General features: G+C 37.5%; 1 protein-coding gene and 1 long non-coding RNA gene across 3 annotated transcripts in view; one reads left to right on the top strand and one right to left on the bottom strand.

Moving 5' to 3' along the window:
• Positions 1–15,093, top strand: part of LOC144297186 (uncharacterized) — a 66,278-nt gene that overhangs the window by 7,854 nt on the left and 43,331 nt on the right. The gene's annotated exons all lie outside the window — the stretch shown is intronic.
• The window catches only part of PLBD1 (phospholipase B domain containing 1), a 52,105-nt gene that overhangs the window by 25,336 nt on the left and 11,676 nt on the right, over positions 1–15,093 (bottom strand). For both annotated transcript variants that reach the window (XR_013364263.1, XM_077870997.1), the window contains exons 3-4: positions 5,895–5,978; positions 4,408–4,546 (exon numbers count right to left, since the gene is read on the bottom strand). Coding sequence is in view for 1 of the 2 variants with exons in the window: in XM_077870997.1 (XP_077727123.1) it covers positions 4,408–4,546; positions 5,895–5,978 (223 nt within the window). In the remaining variant the exon portion in view is untranslated. The remainder of the gene's footprint in view (positions 1–4,407; positions 4,547–5,894; positions 5,979–15,093) is intronic.

Raw genomic sequence — 15,093 nt, 5'->3', positions numbered from 1 at the left:
AGAGAGAAAGGTAGAGACGTGGGTAGAGGGAGAAGCAGGCTCTCTGCGAGGAGCCTGATCTCAATCCCAGGACCCCGGGATCATGACCTGAGCCAAAGGCGGATGCTCAACCACTGAGCCATCCAGGTGCCCCTGTAAGCACTACTCTTCACCTTGATTCCTTTTCCCTTAATATTTTTCACTTGTTTTGGTGACCTTTCCATTTTAGATGTAAAAATCTTCCTCATTCTCTTAAACACTATATATATATATATTATATATAACTTTAAATTCAATTAGCCAACATATAGTCATCATTAGTTTCAAATGCAGAGTTCAGTTATCATCAGTTGCATATGACACCCAGTGCTCATTACTTCATGTTGCCCTCCTTAAATCCCATCATCCTGTTACTAGATACATTATATTTTAACCAGTATTGTACTGATAGACTTTTAGGTGCTTTCTAGTCTTTTGCTGTTACAACATGTTACAATAATCAATCTTGGACACATTACTTTGTATGTGGTGAGGATAGATACCTAGAAGTGATTTAGATTTTAATAAATATTGCCAAATTGTCTTCGTTGGGCTTATTTTAATAGACACTCTTACAGCCTCAACAACATATTAAACACTGAGTTTATTTCCATTTGGATAGGTGAAAAACAGTATCTCATTGTAGTTTATATTGGTAATTCTTTTATCCGGAGTAAGGCTGAGCATGTTTAAAAACCTTCGGATTTGTTTTTTTGTAAACTGTTCATATGCCTTATTTATTTTTCTTATTCTTTCTCTTATCAACTTTTAAGAGTTCTTTAAATATTAAGGAAATTAGTTCATTGTCTGATATAAAGTGAAAACATTATTTTTCAGTTTGTAATTTGCCTTTAATTTTTTTGCCTTTATTTTTAAAATTAAGAATGGTACCATACATATGAAAGAATAAAATGTATATGCACAATTTAAGAAAAAATAGAAAAAAAATACCACTTATGAACCCACCTCACAGATTAGGAAATAGAACATTAGCTGTGCCTTGGAAGCCTCCAATCTCATCCTCCTCCTTACCAAGAGTAAGCATCTGCTAAATTCTGTGTGGCTGTTTACCCACTTTTCTATTACATTGTCATCTGTGTATACATCCCCAGACAATGTATTTTTAAATCTGCCTGCTTTTGACTTTATTCAAATAGAATTATATTATGTACATTCTTCTCCTAAAATTATTTTTTTTGACATTTATCAATGTTGATAGTGTAGAAATAGCTTATTCATTTTCATTGCTATAAAGTATTCAATTACCTGAATATATAGTATCACAATATGATGAACATTTGGAGTATTTCCAGTTTGCAGCAAAGCAACGGTACTCTGATTTTTTTGTATAGGGACCTTCTACATCCAAGAATGTTTTTAACCTCTGATGTATTTACTAGGTTGTAGAACATGTGTTATCTTTAAATGTTTCAAGTAACATCTAATCCCTTTCCAAAGCAGTTGGAACAATTTACTCAATTCAGCAGTGGTTAAGATTTCCCACTTCTGGTGTGTAATATAATCTCATTGAGGCATTTTTTTAAAAAGACTATTTATTTATTTATTTATTTATTTATTTATTTATTTATTTGAAAGCGAGCGAGCAAGCAAGCGAGAGAGAGCATGAACAGAACAGCAGCAGAAGGATAGGGAGAAGCTGACTCCCCACTCATTGAGGAGTTCCACACAGGGCTAGATCTCAGGACCCCAAGATCATGACCTGAGCTGAAGGCAGATGCTGAACTGACTGAGCCACCCAGGCATCCCCTTGTTGACCTTTTAATCTGTATGTCTTTGAAATTAAGCATTTCTCCACGTTTATAGGTCATTTTTGTTTCCTTTTCTGTGAAATTCCTATTGATATTTTTGCCTACTGCCCTTTTTTACATTGGGTATTTTCTTTCTTTAAATTTATTTGTTGTTTTTTAATGTATTTCCAATACAAACCCTTTGTTAAATTATTGCAAATTTTTTCTCTTGATTTGCAGCATATCTTTTCACTTTCTGTATATATAGTGTCTTCTGATGAAAAAAATTTATTTAAATTAGCAGATTTTATAATTTTCTTCATGGCTAGTACTTTTTTTGGTCTTATTTGAGATATTGATGCTTACCTTAAATCATAGTCTCCTAGGGGATGCTCAGTGCTACTGGATCAATGCTATTCTCATTATTTCTAAGCCTTCTCAAGGGGCAAAGCAAGAAAATATGACTTTTTTTTAAAGGAAGTCAAATAGTGACTTCCTACTTAGATAACAGCTTTATAAACTACACTGTCTTTACTTCACTGATTTTTCTTATGCTGAAAATCTTGACATTCAATTTATTTATTTGCTTAATCTCACCACATCTATTTTTTTTAAAGATTTATTTATTCATGAGAGACAGAGAGAGAGACAGAGAGACAGAGAGAGAGGCAGAGACACAGGCAGAGGGAGAAACAGGCTCCATGTAGGGAGCCTGATGTGGGATTCTATCCTGGGACTCCAGGATCATGCCCTGGGCCAAAGGCAGGCACTAAACCACTGAGCCACCTGAGGATCCCCTCACCATATCTATTAAATTTTAAAATAACAACACTAATATTATTGCTAAGGTGAGATTACTGAATTAACAGTTTAAGGTAATTTTGTTTTTATTTTTATGGTGGTTGTGGTTTTTCTTGTCCTTAGGATCTATCCCATGAAGAATGTACAGTGGTAACTGTGTTAAGGTCACTGGAAATAACTGCTCTCCATGTGGTTATGCCATGAACTTGATATATAGTTAGATATATTCATACTAATGCATTTTAAGGTTTTAGGAACTGTTTTTCTTCTATATAATTCCATTTTGTTTTATAATTATGAACAGCATTTACAAAGTTCCAAAGTCAAATGTATATAAAGACACATTCAGAGAAATGTAGCCTTCATTCCTGTCTTCTCCCTTTTCTTTTATTCCTTTTTTGGTATGTAATCTTTTTTTAATAGTTTTTTTTATAGCTTATTCTTTCATTGTTGTTTATTCTTGGAAAGTTAAGCAAATCTGTCTATCCATCCATCCATCCATCCATCCATGCATCCATCTTATTTCCATTTCTTATATAAAAGGCAGTAAACAATTCCCACCGGTCTTCACCTTAGTTTTTTACACTTCATAACAGATCCTGAACATCTCTCCATAACAGTATTTGGTATGTAATGGCATATTTGGCTATCTACCCCATTCCTGTCGTACATCATTTATGCAGTGAGTCTTCTATGTATTTGCCTATTTTTCAGTCTTTTGCTATTATAAATTATCCTCAATGAGGAGGCCAGCACATAACCATATTGAATTTTTGCATGTGAAACTCTGTGATAATCCTAGAAGTGGGATTCCTTGAACAAAGAGTAAATGAGTAGGTGATTTGGGTACTGAGTTTTCTGTCCATAGCAAATATACCATTTTGTATTACCATCAGTATTTTGGGAGAGTGATTTTTTTCCCCCTTAGCCTTCCCAGCAGACTAGCCTTTCATATTTTGGAATTTCTGCCAAATTGACAAGTGAGAAAGTATGTCTCAGTATGGTTTTAATTTTGTATTTCTAAACTTAAGGCTTGGTTCATATGATTTAAGAATGTTTTGCAACACTTTTCTATATACATATATATACATATAGTATATGTGTGTGTGTGTGTGTGTGTGTGTGTATGCGCGCTTGTGTGTGTATTACCCCCAGGAAACAAAATCTTCATAACTTTTGGAAGTATATTATTATTATTATTTTAAAGATTTTATTTTTTATTCATGAGAGACACACAGAGAGAGGGGCAGAGATATAGGCAGAGGGAGAAGCAGGCTCTGTGCAGGGAGCTCAACGTGGGACTCAATCCCAGGACCCTGGGATCACGACCTGAGGCAGAGCAGACACCCATCCGCTGAGCCACCCAGGCGTCCCTGGAAGTATATTAAATGGTACCTTTGGATCTTCAGTGATTTAGTAAGGCTTTTGAAAATATTATGATGAGGGCATGTGTGTGTGTATGTGTGTATGTGTTATAGGTGGTGGGAAGTATAGAACTTGTACATTTAGACATTTTGCCTTAACAATTATATCACCTAAAATACTAGCTTTATTAGGTTAGTTAAATAGCTGGTACATTCATCCAGTACATTCCTTAACCTACTCCACAGCACAGTATTATGAAAGAGATTAAGAGATAAAGAGATTGTGCGTTACCCTTGAATTTTGTGTCAGACGCTGAGTCAGGTGCTAGCAATATAACAAGACAGTGTTTGTGTGCAAGAAATTTATAAGCTAGTCCTAATTTGATCTGCTTCTAGGTTGCAATGTTATTTTAAAGATAATTTCCAATATTCTTGCCATACCAAATGAATTCCAAGCAGCCTTTTAAAAATCTTACCTTTGTCTTTTCTAACATAGCCCTCCTCATTGCTCCTACATACAGCCCGTCCATTTGTGTCATAACATAGCCTACATGTCTCCAAAATGGGTCATCCTTGTATTCTTTCATGTTTTTCCGGGTCCACTCATCTTGCTTCCTGCAACAGAAATCAGATTTGCCCTAGAGATCTCCATGGTTGCTCATCCAAAGCTAAATTATACCCAAGCATTTAGAGATTATATGTTCAGATATTTATGCTAGTGTAATTTACATTCTGGATCTTGTAAAGTTCCAATCACCTTGAAAGGCTATCAGGGAAAATCCTAAATGATTTTTAATTTCTTTCTGGGACTATGGTTCTTCCTTGATAGCTTTCTGCATGCTCTACCTAGGTGTAACATTTAGCCTCTTGTGATATTGAAATCTATGAAAGTCAAGGACAGGCCATCTGAATGCATTTCATATAAAACCATAATATCTTATTAAATCAGTAAGGATAAGTTATTAACTTTTTTTTGGTATGTGGAAGTGGTAAATTTCATCAACAACAACAAAACCTCCTTAAGCACAGGGTGGTTTATATATATTTATATTTCTTTCCAATCATTTTCATAGCTTATGGTTCATTCTACTTCTGTTGTTGCTGGTAACTACCTCAACACCTCTGTCCTAGCATGCTTAGCAAGAGTCTCTTATCTTTTATAGTCCTTCCATTCTGCTTCTCCTCTTTTAGTTCTCTGCACTTTATAGGGAATGATTTGACAAAACTTTGTATACTGAAAGCTATTTCTGATTTTTTCATGCTATTTCCAGATGTGTCTTAGAATACAAGGTCATTGTTTCATGGGATCTAGCCCAATAATTTTTAATGATGCTTTGTAGGACATTAGCATTCGATGGAGAGACTGCTCTGTGTATGATCTGGAGGGCCAAACCAGGAGCCCTTTTGTCCTCAAATTGATCACAACCACAAATATAAAACAAATCCTAGATATAAAACAAATAGAAAACAACTCTTCTGAATATTGAGAATTATTAGTCCTCAGAAAACTTGATTACATTGGCAGTGTTCTCCAAGGAAGCTAAGGATAAGGACTGGATAACAGCTAGCACTCCAGCTAGGGTGAGCAACCAGGCCTGTGACACAGAGGCACCTCAGAGAGAGGATGAGGAGGGATCTCTGGAGTAGAGGGGCCCTCAGGTGGAAGCAGCCCAGGCATTTACTTTGCCTTCTGTACATTGATGGTGTCTTCCTCCAGATGTGTCACAAGCAAACAATAATGACATCCAACCTGACTTTTTAAAGAGTCCAACTTAGAGGACATGTCTGTAAGCAGTTTTCATGTCATTACCAAAAACTGCTATACCTCACTACAAGACCAGCTCTGGAGTCCTGCCGAACAGGTAGAAAAACAAATTGGTGAAGGAAAAACTGCCCTGCAGTCCCAATTCAGGCCCTGCAGTCTCCAAGAGGAAAGAGGACAGAGGAAAGCTATTATACATACTCCATAAAATCTTGCACTTTATCCACGATGGAAGGTTTCTTAATCAGTTGTGGGTAGAGGTTAACAAAGTGGTCATACATGTGTCTGAAACAACAGAAGAAAATGGTTACATTTCTATTTTTCTTCTTAGAGTAGGCAAAAGACAATTTTTTGAGTAACTAAAAGGTTCCCCTCTTGCAAACCTTCCCCAGCTTTTTAAAAAAAATCAAATGCACAATTTAAAAAATTGAGAAATATTTCCAAAATATAGAAAAGCATATGATAAAACAAGCACCCCAAGTATCTCTACCCAACTTTATTAAAGTCATATTTTGCCATGTTCGTGCATATAGTTTATTATTTATATTTCTAAAAGATTTTATTTATTCATGAGAGACACAGAGAGAGAGGCAGAGACATAGGCAGAGGGAGAAGCAGGCTCCCTGAAGGGAGCCTGGTTCAGGACTTGATCCCAGGACTCTAGGATCATGACCTGAGTCAAAGGCAGACAGTCAATCACTGAGCCACCCAGGCGCCCTGAGCATATAGTTTTAAATAGAAATAAAACATCAGAGAGGTGCCTGGCTGATTCAGTCAATCGAGCCTGTGACTCTTGATCTTGGGGTTGTGAGTTCGAGTTCCATGCGGAGTGTAGACAGTACTTAAAAATAAATCTTTAAAAAAATATATTAGATAGAGCTGAAGCCCCTGTGTGCAGTTCTCTGACACTAATTCCACACTCTTCTCCACAGTGGTAACTCCAATCTTGAATGGCTGATTTATTACCTTTATGCATGTTTCTATGCCACCACTGGATATAGATTTAATGATAAATACTGTACAGTACTACTTAAGCTTATGGACAAAATATAAACAAGATCATATTATCACTCTACAATTTAATTCTCTTGACATGACATTTTTAAAGAAATGTATTATCTGCAGGTTAAATTTATTATTTTCTTTTTTTTTTTTTTTTAAATTTATTATTTTCATCTGCTGATAGTATTCCATAGTATCACTGTATAAGAATTCATGTATGCAACCAGCTTTTCACTGTCCTAATGCAACTTCAAACACTGTTGTAAATGTCTCTTCTTACATATTTGCATGTTCTTCTAGAATATATATAGCATATATAAAATTGCAATTGCTGGGGTGAATGCTCTATATAATTATAGTTACTAGGTATTGCCAAGTTGTTCTCTATACTGATTGCACCCATTTACATTCCCACTAGTTATTGCTTAGACTTCTCCCTTGCTCCACAGTTTCACCAACACTTGGTGTAGTCAGAACTCTTCATTTTTGACAGTTTAGATGGGATTTACATGGTTTCTCATTGTTTTAATTTTCATTCTCCCTCCCCCTCAGGATTATTGGCTATTTGGGATTCTTTATTTTAAAACTTAGTTTAGAAAATTAAAAATAAATTAAAAATTAATAAATAAAATGTACTTAAAAAATTAAATGTCCAGGCACCTGGGTGGCTCATTAGGTTGGGTATCTAACTCTTGATTTTGGCTCAGATCATGATCTCAGGCTTGTCATGAGGTCAAGCCCCACAACAAGCTCTTTGCTGAGCGTGGAGCCTGCTTGAGATTCTCTCTCTCCTCCTACCCCTCTCCTGACTCCTGTGCACTGTCTCTCTCTCAAAAAAATAATAAAATAAGTAGATAAATAAGTAAATGCATCTCATATGCTATAAACATTTTAATTGATATAATTAACATAACATTGTGTAAATTTAAGGTGTGCAGTGTGTTGATTTGATACATTTACAGATTGCAATGTGATTACCATGGTAGCATTAGCTCACACTTCAATCACATCACAAAATTATTTCCGTTTTGTGGTGAAAATAATATCTAGTCTTCTAATAATCTTGACCCTTGTAATACAGTATTGTTGACTATAATCACTATGTTGTGCAATAGAGCTCCAGTGCTTATTTATCTACTAGTTAAAAGTTTGTACTTTTAAACAACATCTCCCCAATTAATTGATGAAAATAATCCATTTATATTTATTTTCATTTAATATACTTGGAAGTATTTGTACAATCTTTTCTGTTTTCCATTTACCGTTGTTTTCTATCGTCCCTTTTTATGTGTTCCTTGTTTAGATAACATTTTCATTATCCTTCTTTTTACTTCTCCTAATTTAAAAGCTATAAAATCTATTTCTATTCTTTTAGAAATAGATCATCATTAAAATTTTTAGAAACATTCATAACTGAATTTCCTTGTACTCTCAATGAATTTTGTCTTTCTCTTGTCCTCCAAACATGATTCATATTTTAGCAAGTTTTAACTGCCCATGGACATCCCTATCATGTTATTGTCCAAAGATTTAGTTTTAATTTTTTAATGAAAACATTTCTATGAAAATTTTTTTTAACTTTTGCAATCACATTTTATTAAATTCTTTGTTTCTTGTATTAACAATTGCTCCTTATATCCCAGACGTTCCCTCCTGTTATTCTTGTTAGTGTATAACTTACTATAATTTAACAGAAGTCTGCGGGTGGTAAAACAGTTTATGTATCTGAAAATATCCTTATTTTGCCCTTGCTCTTGGATGAACTTAAATGGTTTTAAGATTTGAGTTTAGTTATTTTCCTGTAGTACTTTTAAGATCTTGTTTTCACATCATCTGGTTTTATTGTTGCTGATGAGAAAAATGCTATCAATCTAGCTGAGATTCCTTTGTAATCAATGTCTTTTCTTTCTAATAGCTTTTAAGATTATTTATCCCTGGGGTGCCTGGGTGGCTCAATTGGTTAAGTATCTGATTCTTGATTTCAGCCCAGGTCATGATCCCAGGGTTGTGGGATTGAGCCCCGTGTTGGGCTCCATACTGGGTGTGAAGCCTGCTTGAGATTCTATCTCTCTGTCTCTGTCTCTCTCTGCCCTTGCCCCCCTTCTCTAAAAAAATTTTTTTTAAAATTTAAGATTATTTATTTATTTATTTATTTATTTATTTATTTATTTATTTATGAGAGACAGAGAGAGAGAGGCAGAGACATAGGCAGAGAGAAGCAGGCTCCCTGCGGGGAGCCCGATGTGGGATTTGATCCCAGGACTCCAGGGTCATGACCTGAGCCGAAGGCAGATGCTCAACCACTGAGCCACCCAGGTGTCCCTAAAAATATATTTTTTAAATTACTTATTTCCAGTTTTCTGTAGTTTCACCCACTGTGCTATAGCAATTTAATAGATGTGTCTTCCAACTGAGGACTCTTTTATCTTTTAAAATTTTGATAAATCCTCAGCTATTAACCTGCCAACTATTTATCTGTAATTCCCTAAAGTCTCTTTTTTGGGGGGGCTCCTCACAGATGTATGTTGGAGTTTCTTAATCAAACCGCTCTAATAGCAGGTCTCTCATTATATTTACCCTTTATCTCTTTGGGAAATGGTCTATGCAAACGCCTCAATACTAATTTGATTCAGATTTTTTTTCTCTGATTGTGTCCAGTGCAGAGTTTGCCCATTTATCATTTTTTAAATTTTTGTAACTTTCATGTATACATTTCATTAAAAATGAAGTTTCATTAAAAATATCCATTCATCTTCTTATTTATTCCTTTTTTTTTTGTTTCATAAATTATTCAAGCTTTACATTGTTTATAACTAAGAGTGCCTCAGTCATATTTAAAGCCTCTATTAAACCATTCTATAAAATTAATCTGAAGTGTGTTCATGATACTATTGTTGATTTTGTTGACTGTTTTTCTTAGCACTCAATTTCTTTGTATATTTTGGAACTTTAGGGTGCAAGCATTTCAAGTTGTTTGCTTATATGCTCATATTCTCTTTCTCCCCACCTCCACCACCTCCCTCTCCCTTTTCCCTAAGTGCCTCCATCTGACTCTGTGAAAACCAGGTCTTATGGTGGCTTTGGGACTTCCTTCCTATGGAATATTGCTGATGCATCTGTAATTGAGCCAGCCTGTGGATGATTTGGTGTCTGTTGCTTTGCTCCCTTACCCCCCAATCCCAAACTCATGGTTTCTTATACCTGTACACTAGGATGCACATCAGTATAAATTAGGTCTCTTAATTTTATCAGTCAAAAGCAGTAAGGAAAAAAAAATAAAAAATAAAAAAAAAAAAGCAGTAAGGTTACTTTGTTTCAGCCTCGACTCCGCCCACTCAAACCCTGAGGCCTTTACCCATCAGCAGGGACAGCTGTCTCTGCTTGTTTCATGCTAAGTACCCAGTGGATCCAAGCTTCATCATTGTTTTCTTTTCCATTTCTGGCTAAGAAGATGTTTCATCTTGTTTTGGGGCCTACTGCATTACTATAATGCTTTATACATTATCTACCTTTTGCTATGGTGCAAAGTGGGTAACTTGTGACTCCCTTGTGCTCTCTGGACTGGAAATTTATCTAAGGTCCTGGTTTTCATTTAATGCTTTTTACTGACCGAGGAAGGTTGGCATTGTAAACAGGAGGTGACTCAGATTCTGCAAATAGGAATTTGGCTGGTTATGCTTTGAAACTTTAGATTTCCTTTATTTAGTAATTTCCAGAACCGAAACGGATAAAATGAGATCCGTTCTATTGCCATTTAGCTAAACAACATTAAAATCCTTTGAAATCTTTTATTTTGTGATCCTTGAATTCAATATGTTCACTTCATGGAAGCTTTTTCTTCAAATTACTTCTAAATTTTTTAAAAAACTGAGTTATCACATTTAACTTTTGTTCCCCATTTTTTATGGTTCCACATTTATATTATTAAGTTCATCACTTTTCTCTATCCACCGCCCCTAAAACTGAGGGAGGAAACAGTGATAAAGCTAGATAGGTATGTGGGTGACAAGAAAAGGACCCTCTGCATTGGCTCATACTCCAGGTGACTGGAATACTGAAACTCCCTTTGAGTTTGATGGCTTGATCTAGTTGCTTGGTGAAGAAACAACCTCATAGTTTGCTACCCCAGGACTTCATGAGGAAGTGGAGATGGCTGCCTGGGCTGTCTGGGCTCATGAGCCTTGCATACCTCAGTGAGCTCTGGGGAGCAAACCTTTTTTTCTATGGCCTAGGGGGAATAAGTGGACATTGGACCATATGGGAGCAGAAGACTACTGACATTTGTGGTGACTACTGCAAACTCAGGTGCCACTGATTACACAGCTGGAGACCAGGGACAACATAGAAACCTCATCAGATGTCACATAGGGAAACATCCAAGCTAAAGACTAAACAAGATTGTTTCAATTCGGTGGATGCTGGAGAAAGACAAAGGACGACCATTGATTGAACATCTCCCCTTCCTCCAAGATGCCTCCGTAATACCAATGGATCAGTAATACTAATTACTCCAAGATGGATCAATAATACTCACCCATGCTGACATAAAGTGTTTGGAAAAGGAGTGAAACATTCTGAATGGACTCGGTTTAAAAAATGTTATTTCGTTTGTACAGAAATGGCTATGGTAACATTTTCTGCCATCAGAAGGAATGGGTTCTTAAAACTAAAATGATTCATATGAAAATAAAGTGCTATTTTGGAAAAAATAATTTGGGGGCCATTGACCTACAAGGCTCACTCAGGTAAAGAAGCAAAAACTTCATACTTTTTACCCTGAGTCTTCATCACTACACCCCGCTTACTCTCCCTCTTGAGTTCTAGATCCTCTCTCATTTTTCAGTCTGTTTCAAAATAGTGCTAGGTTTCCTAACTGGCGTGATTTTTCCCTCCACAGGGCACTTGACAATGTCTATAGACATTTCTGATTGTCACCTTAAGGGGTGGGGGAGAAGGTGCTACTGTTATCTAGCAGATAATGCTATTAAACATACTACAGTGCACAGGACAGCCCCCACAAAGAATTATTCAACCCAAAATGCCAATGGTGCCAAGGTTAAGAAACTTTGAAAGAGAGGAACATGAATATTGACTTGGGGGTGGTTGCTGAAGACGTCCACATAACAGTAGATAGGACAGATGGAGGTATAGATGGTTAACTGGGCTAGAATTGTGGAACAGTCCTCTTTTTTTGTTGGGAGTGATGGGACCAAGATTTTCCAATTCTGACATTCAGAGCAGGGGAAGAGAAACCTCCACCTTGAGATCAGAAGAGGAGGCCTCAACTGATTCTGGAGCCCAGAGGAATACAGTCCACTTGCAATTTCCTCGTGTTGAGGTCCTTCTCTAATCCTGGGTCTGTGATCCTACACTTTTGTGTGCTACAGCAATAATAAAGTATAGCCGTTGAGGGCAGAGACTTTGAATTCTGAGTTTGAAGGCTGACTTCACTACTTCTAAGCTATATGACTGTAAGCAAGCTTCCCAATTTCTCCAGGCTTCTAAATTCTCATCAAGCAGAGCTAACACTAGTATCTACCTCATGGATGTGTTATATTAATTTCAGCTCTGTGGTGTGCAAAGTCAGTAACTTTACTCCTAAGTTAGCCGAGACTTTGCTTACCTTTCCATGTCTCACATGCATGCTTATGTGAGGATCATAAAGACATAAGTACCCCCACTTGCACCCTAGCCTGAGTATCTTTGCATTACATAAATACCATATCATTTTGCACTTGTCAGGTACTGTCTTCTACTCTTTTCTATTTGCTTCAATTTTCTGGGTCTGAGGCCATAAAAAGCTCCTTTAGTATTTCCTAGAGCAATTAATCCATTTGCATGTGTGCATGCATATGCATGCTCAAACTCTGTAGCTAGACAACCTGGTCCCTGCTTATTAGCTCTGTGACTTTCGGCTCATTACTTAACTGCTCTGTGCTCAAATTTTCAGGTCAATAATAATGGGAATAATAATATGTCCATCATAGCGTTGTGGATTAAGTAATTTAGCTTGTAAAATGTTTTGAACAGTGTCTGCACATTTTACATGCTATATAAGGGCTAGTCATCATCTTTGCCGCTGTCATCAGAAGCAGCAGTACTTTATGCTTCATGTTAAGTTCCCAATAATTACTAGTTGATGGTCCATTCTATATTTCTGAGGGTGGGAATGTGTCTCACTTATCTTTGCTTTGTCTACAGTCTGGGATGGGAAGTGTATTGAGTTGCTAACATCCAGGAACTGAGTTGGGGACATGGAGATTTCTGAGGTGTTTCTTGGTAGTAGGCCAGAAACAAAAAAGGGACCACTTGTGACTACTTTCTTTGCTTGTGCCATAATCTTTTTTTTTAAAAGATTTTATTTATTTATTCATGAGAGACACACACACAGAGAGAGAATGAGAGAGAGAGAGAGAGGCAGAGACACAGGCAGAGAGAGAAGCAGGCTCCATGCAGGAGCCCGATGTGGGACTCGATCCCAGGATTCCAGGATCACACCCTGGGCCAAAGGCAGACACTCAATCACTAAGCCACCCAGATGCCCCTACTTGTGCCATAATCTTACTAGAACCTCTTTTCATCATAGTTTTAGCAACCTTGTGTCAACATATTAACTTAAATAGAGTTCTCTTTGAAGAATGTGCTCAGGAGCTAACTCGCCCCTACCTCTTTTCCCCCTCTCAGAGCCTGGCACAAGGCAGTATAACATGTTTGTTGCAGCGAATTGGCTCACTCCAACTAGATAATTCCATTGGAGATACTTCAGCTGTTGCCTTAGCCATACACACACACACACACACACACACACACACACACACACACGGTCTCAGCCACTTTATTATAAACTGGAGCAGACCTGGTACCCACACCCTCATCATCATTCTTTCCAGAAAGGTTTCATGACTCATTTTATTAAAACCAATCTAGGACTATTTATCAGCTTTTACATCATTAATGAGACATGAGACACTCTGATTAGGGAGCCACCCCATCAAGTTAAAAAATGAAGGAAGAAACTCCATTTGGCTGCTAGACACTGCATTACATGGAAATACGTACCTCACACTTCTGGGTCATCTCTAAAGAACTGGAACAATACAGGATTCAATTAAACCTAATCAGCATGTTGTTAAGCAACTGCTAGGGGCAGAAGCACTGTGGGACCTGCCCCTAAATCATGAGCAGATGGTGGAGGGGAGAGATGGAACTCATACCAGTGGGAATGGAATCAGAAAACACTTTGAGAAGATAGCACGTGAGATGGGTCCTGGGAGTCTTAAGCAATATTTCAATTGGTGGAGATGGGAGAGGCACCATCTGGTTCTCAGAGAACACAGTGCTAAGAGTTGCTGGAAAGGGATGTGTGACAGGCTGATGGGGCAGCATGGGACAGCTCAGGAATCCCATGGTGAATGAATGAATGGTGAATGGTGAATATTGCGTGGTAATGGCAATATTCCACGGGGAGCGACTCCTCAGGAGATGGGGGTATGTGGGAGAGTGTGAGGAATGGCAAGACAGTGAGAGAAGCCCCTGGAAATGTTTGCTAGATCTGCTGCTACCACTGTACGTGGTGGGATGATTGTGTGGCAGCAACACAATAAGCTTGGAGCTTCGCGATAAAGTGCAGAGGGCTGGACTATTCTCTGGGGAGTGTTGTGAGAGTTCACAGAAACAACAAATTTTTGAACACATCAAATGAAATGATGGAGGATTTGAGGATATTTCTTTGTAGGTTTTCATTCGGCCTCTCAAGTACGTCATAAGTCGGAAAGAGCAAATTATTTCCTCCTAAGTACTTAAATCAAGCTCTTTATCAGTGTTTCACTGTTCATCCCACAATGCTCAACCTCTCACATACCTCTTCCCCTCAATGTTCTGGAGACTATAAGGTATGTTGCTCCATTTTAAATGTGGTGATGTGGGAAGAACATGGCGGCCCTAAACTTCCCATTGTTCTTGGCTGCTGCCCGAGCAACTCTGAAAGCTGGAAGGAAAACCTGGGGGGTGCCTAAGTGGCTCAGTTGGTGAAGCATGGGACTCTTGGTTTCAGCTCAGCTCATGATCTCAGGGTCATGAGATGGAGTCCTATGTGGGGCTCTGCACTCAATACGGAGTCTGCTTGAGATTCTTTCCCTCTGCTCCTCCCCCTGCTTGCTCATGTGCATACACACACACACTCCCTCTTTCTCAGATAAATAAATAAATCTTAAAAAATAAAATAAAAACAAGAAAAGGTGGCTCTTTCTTTTGGCCTTTGGCATAAATTCACTTTCTCAGTCCAGGCTCAGATGCTCTTGCTCCAAGGCTGTGTTTTGGTAAGTGGACTCATACCTTGCAAACACCCCCAATTAACAGTCCCCCGGAGTATAGGTTTTTAAAATTTATTATTATTTTT

This window comes from Canis aureus, chromosome 25 (genome assembly GCF_053574225.1).
Source record: "Canis aureus isolate CA01 chromosome 25, VMU_Caureus_v.1.0, whole genome shotgun sequence".
NCBI classification, from domain to species: Eukaryota; Metazoa; Chordata; class Mammalia; order Carnivora; family Canidae; genus Canis; species Canis aureus.
Note: the sequence above shows the minus strand (reverse complement) of the source record. Positions and strands in the feature narration are given on the sequence as shown.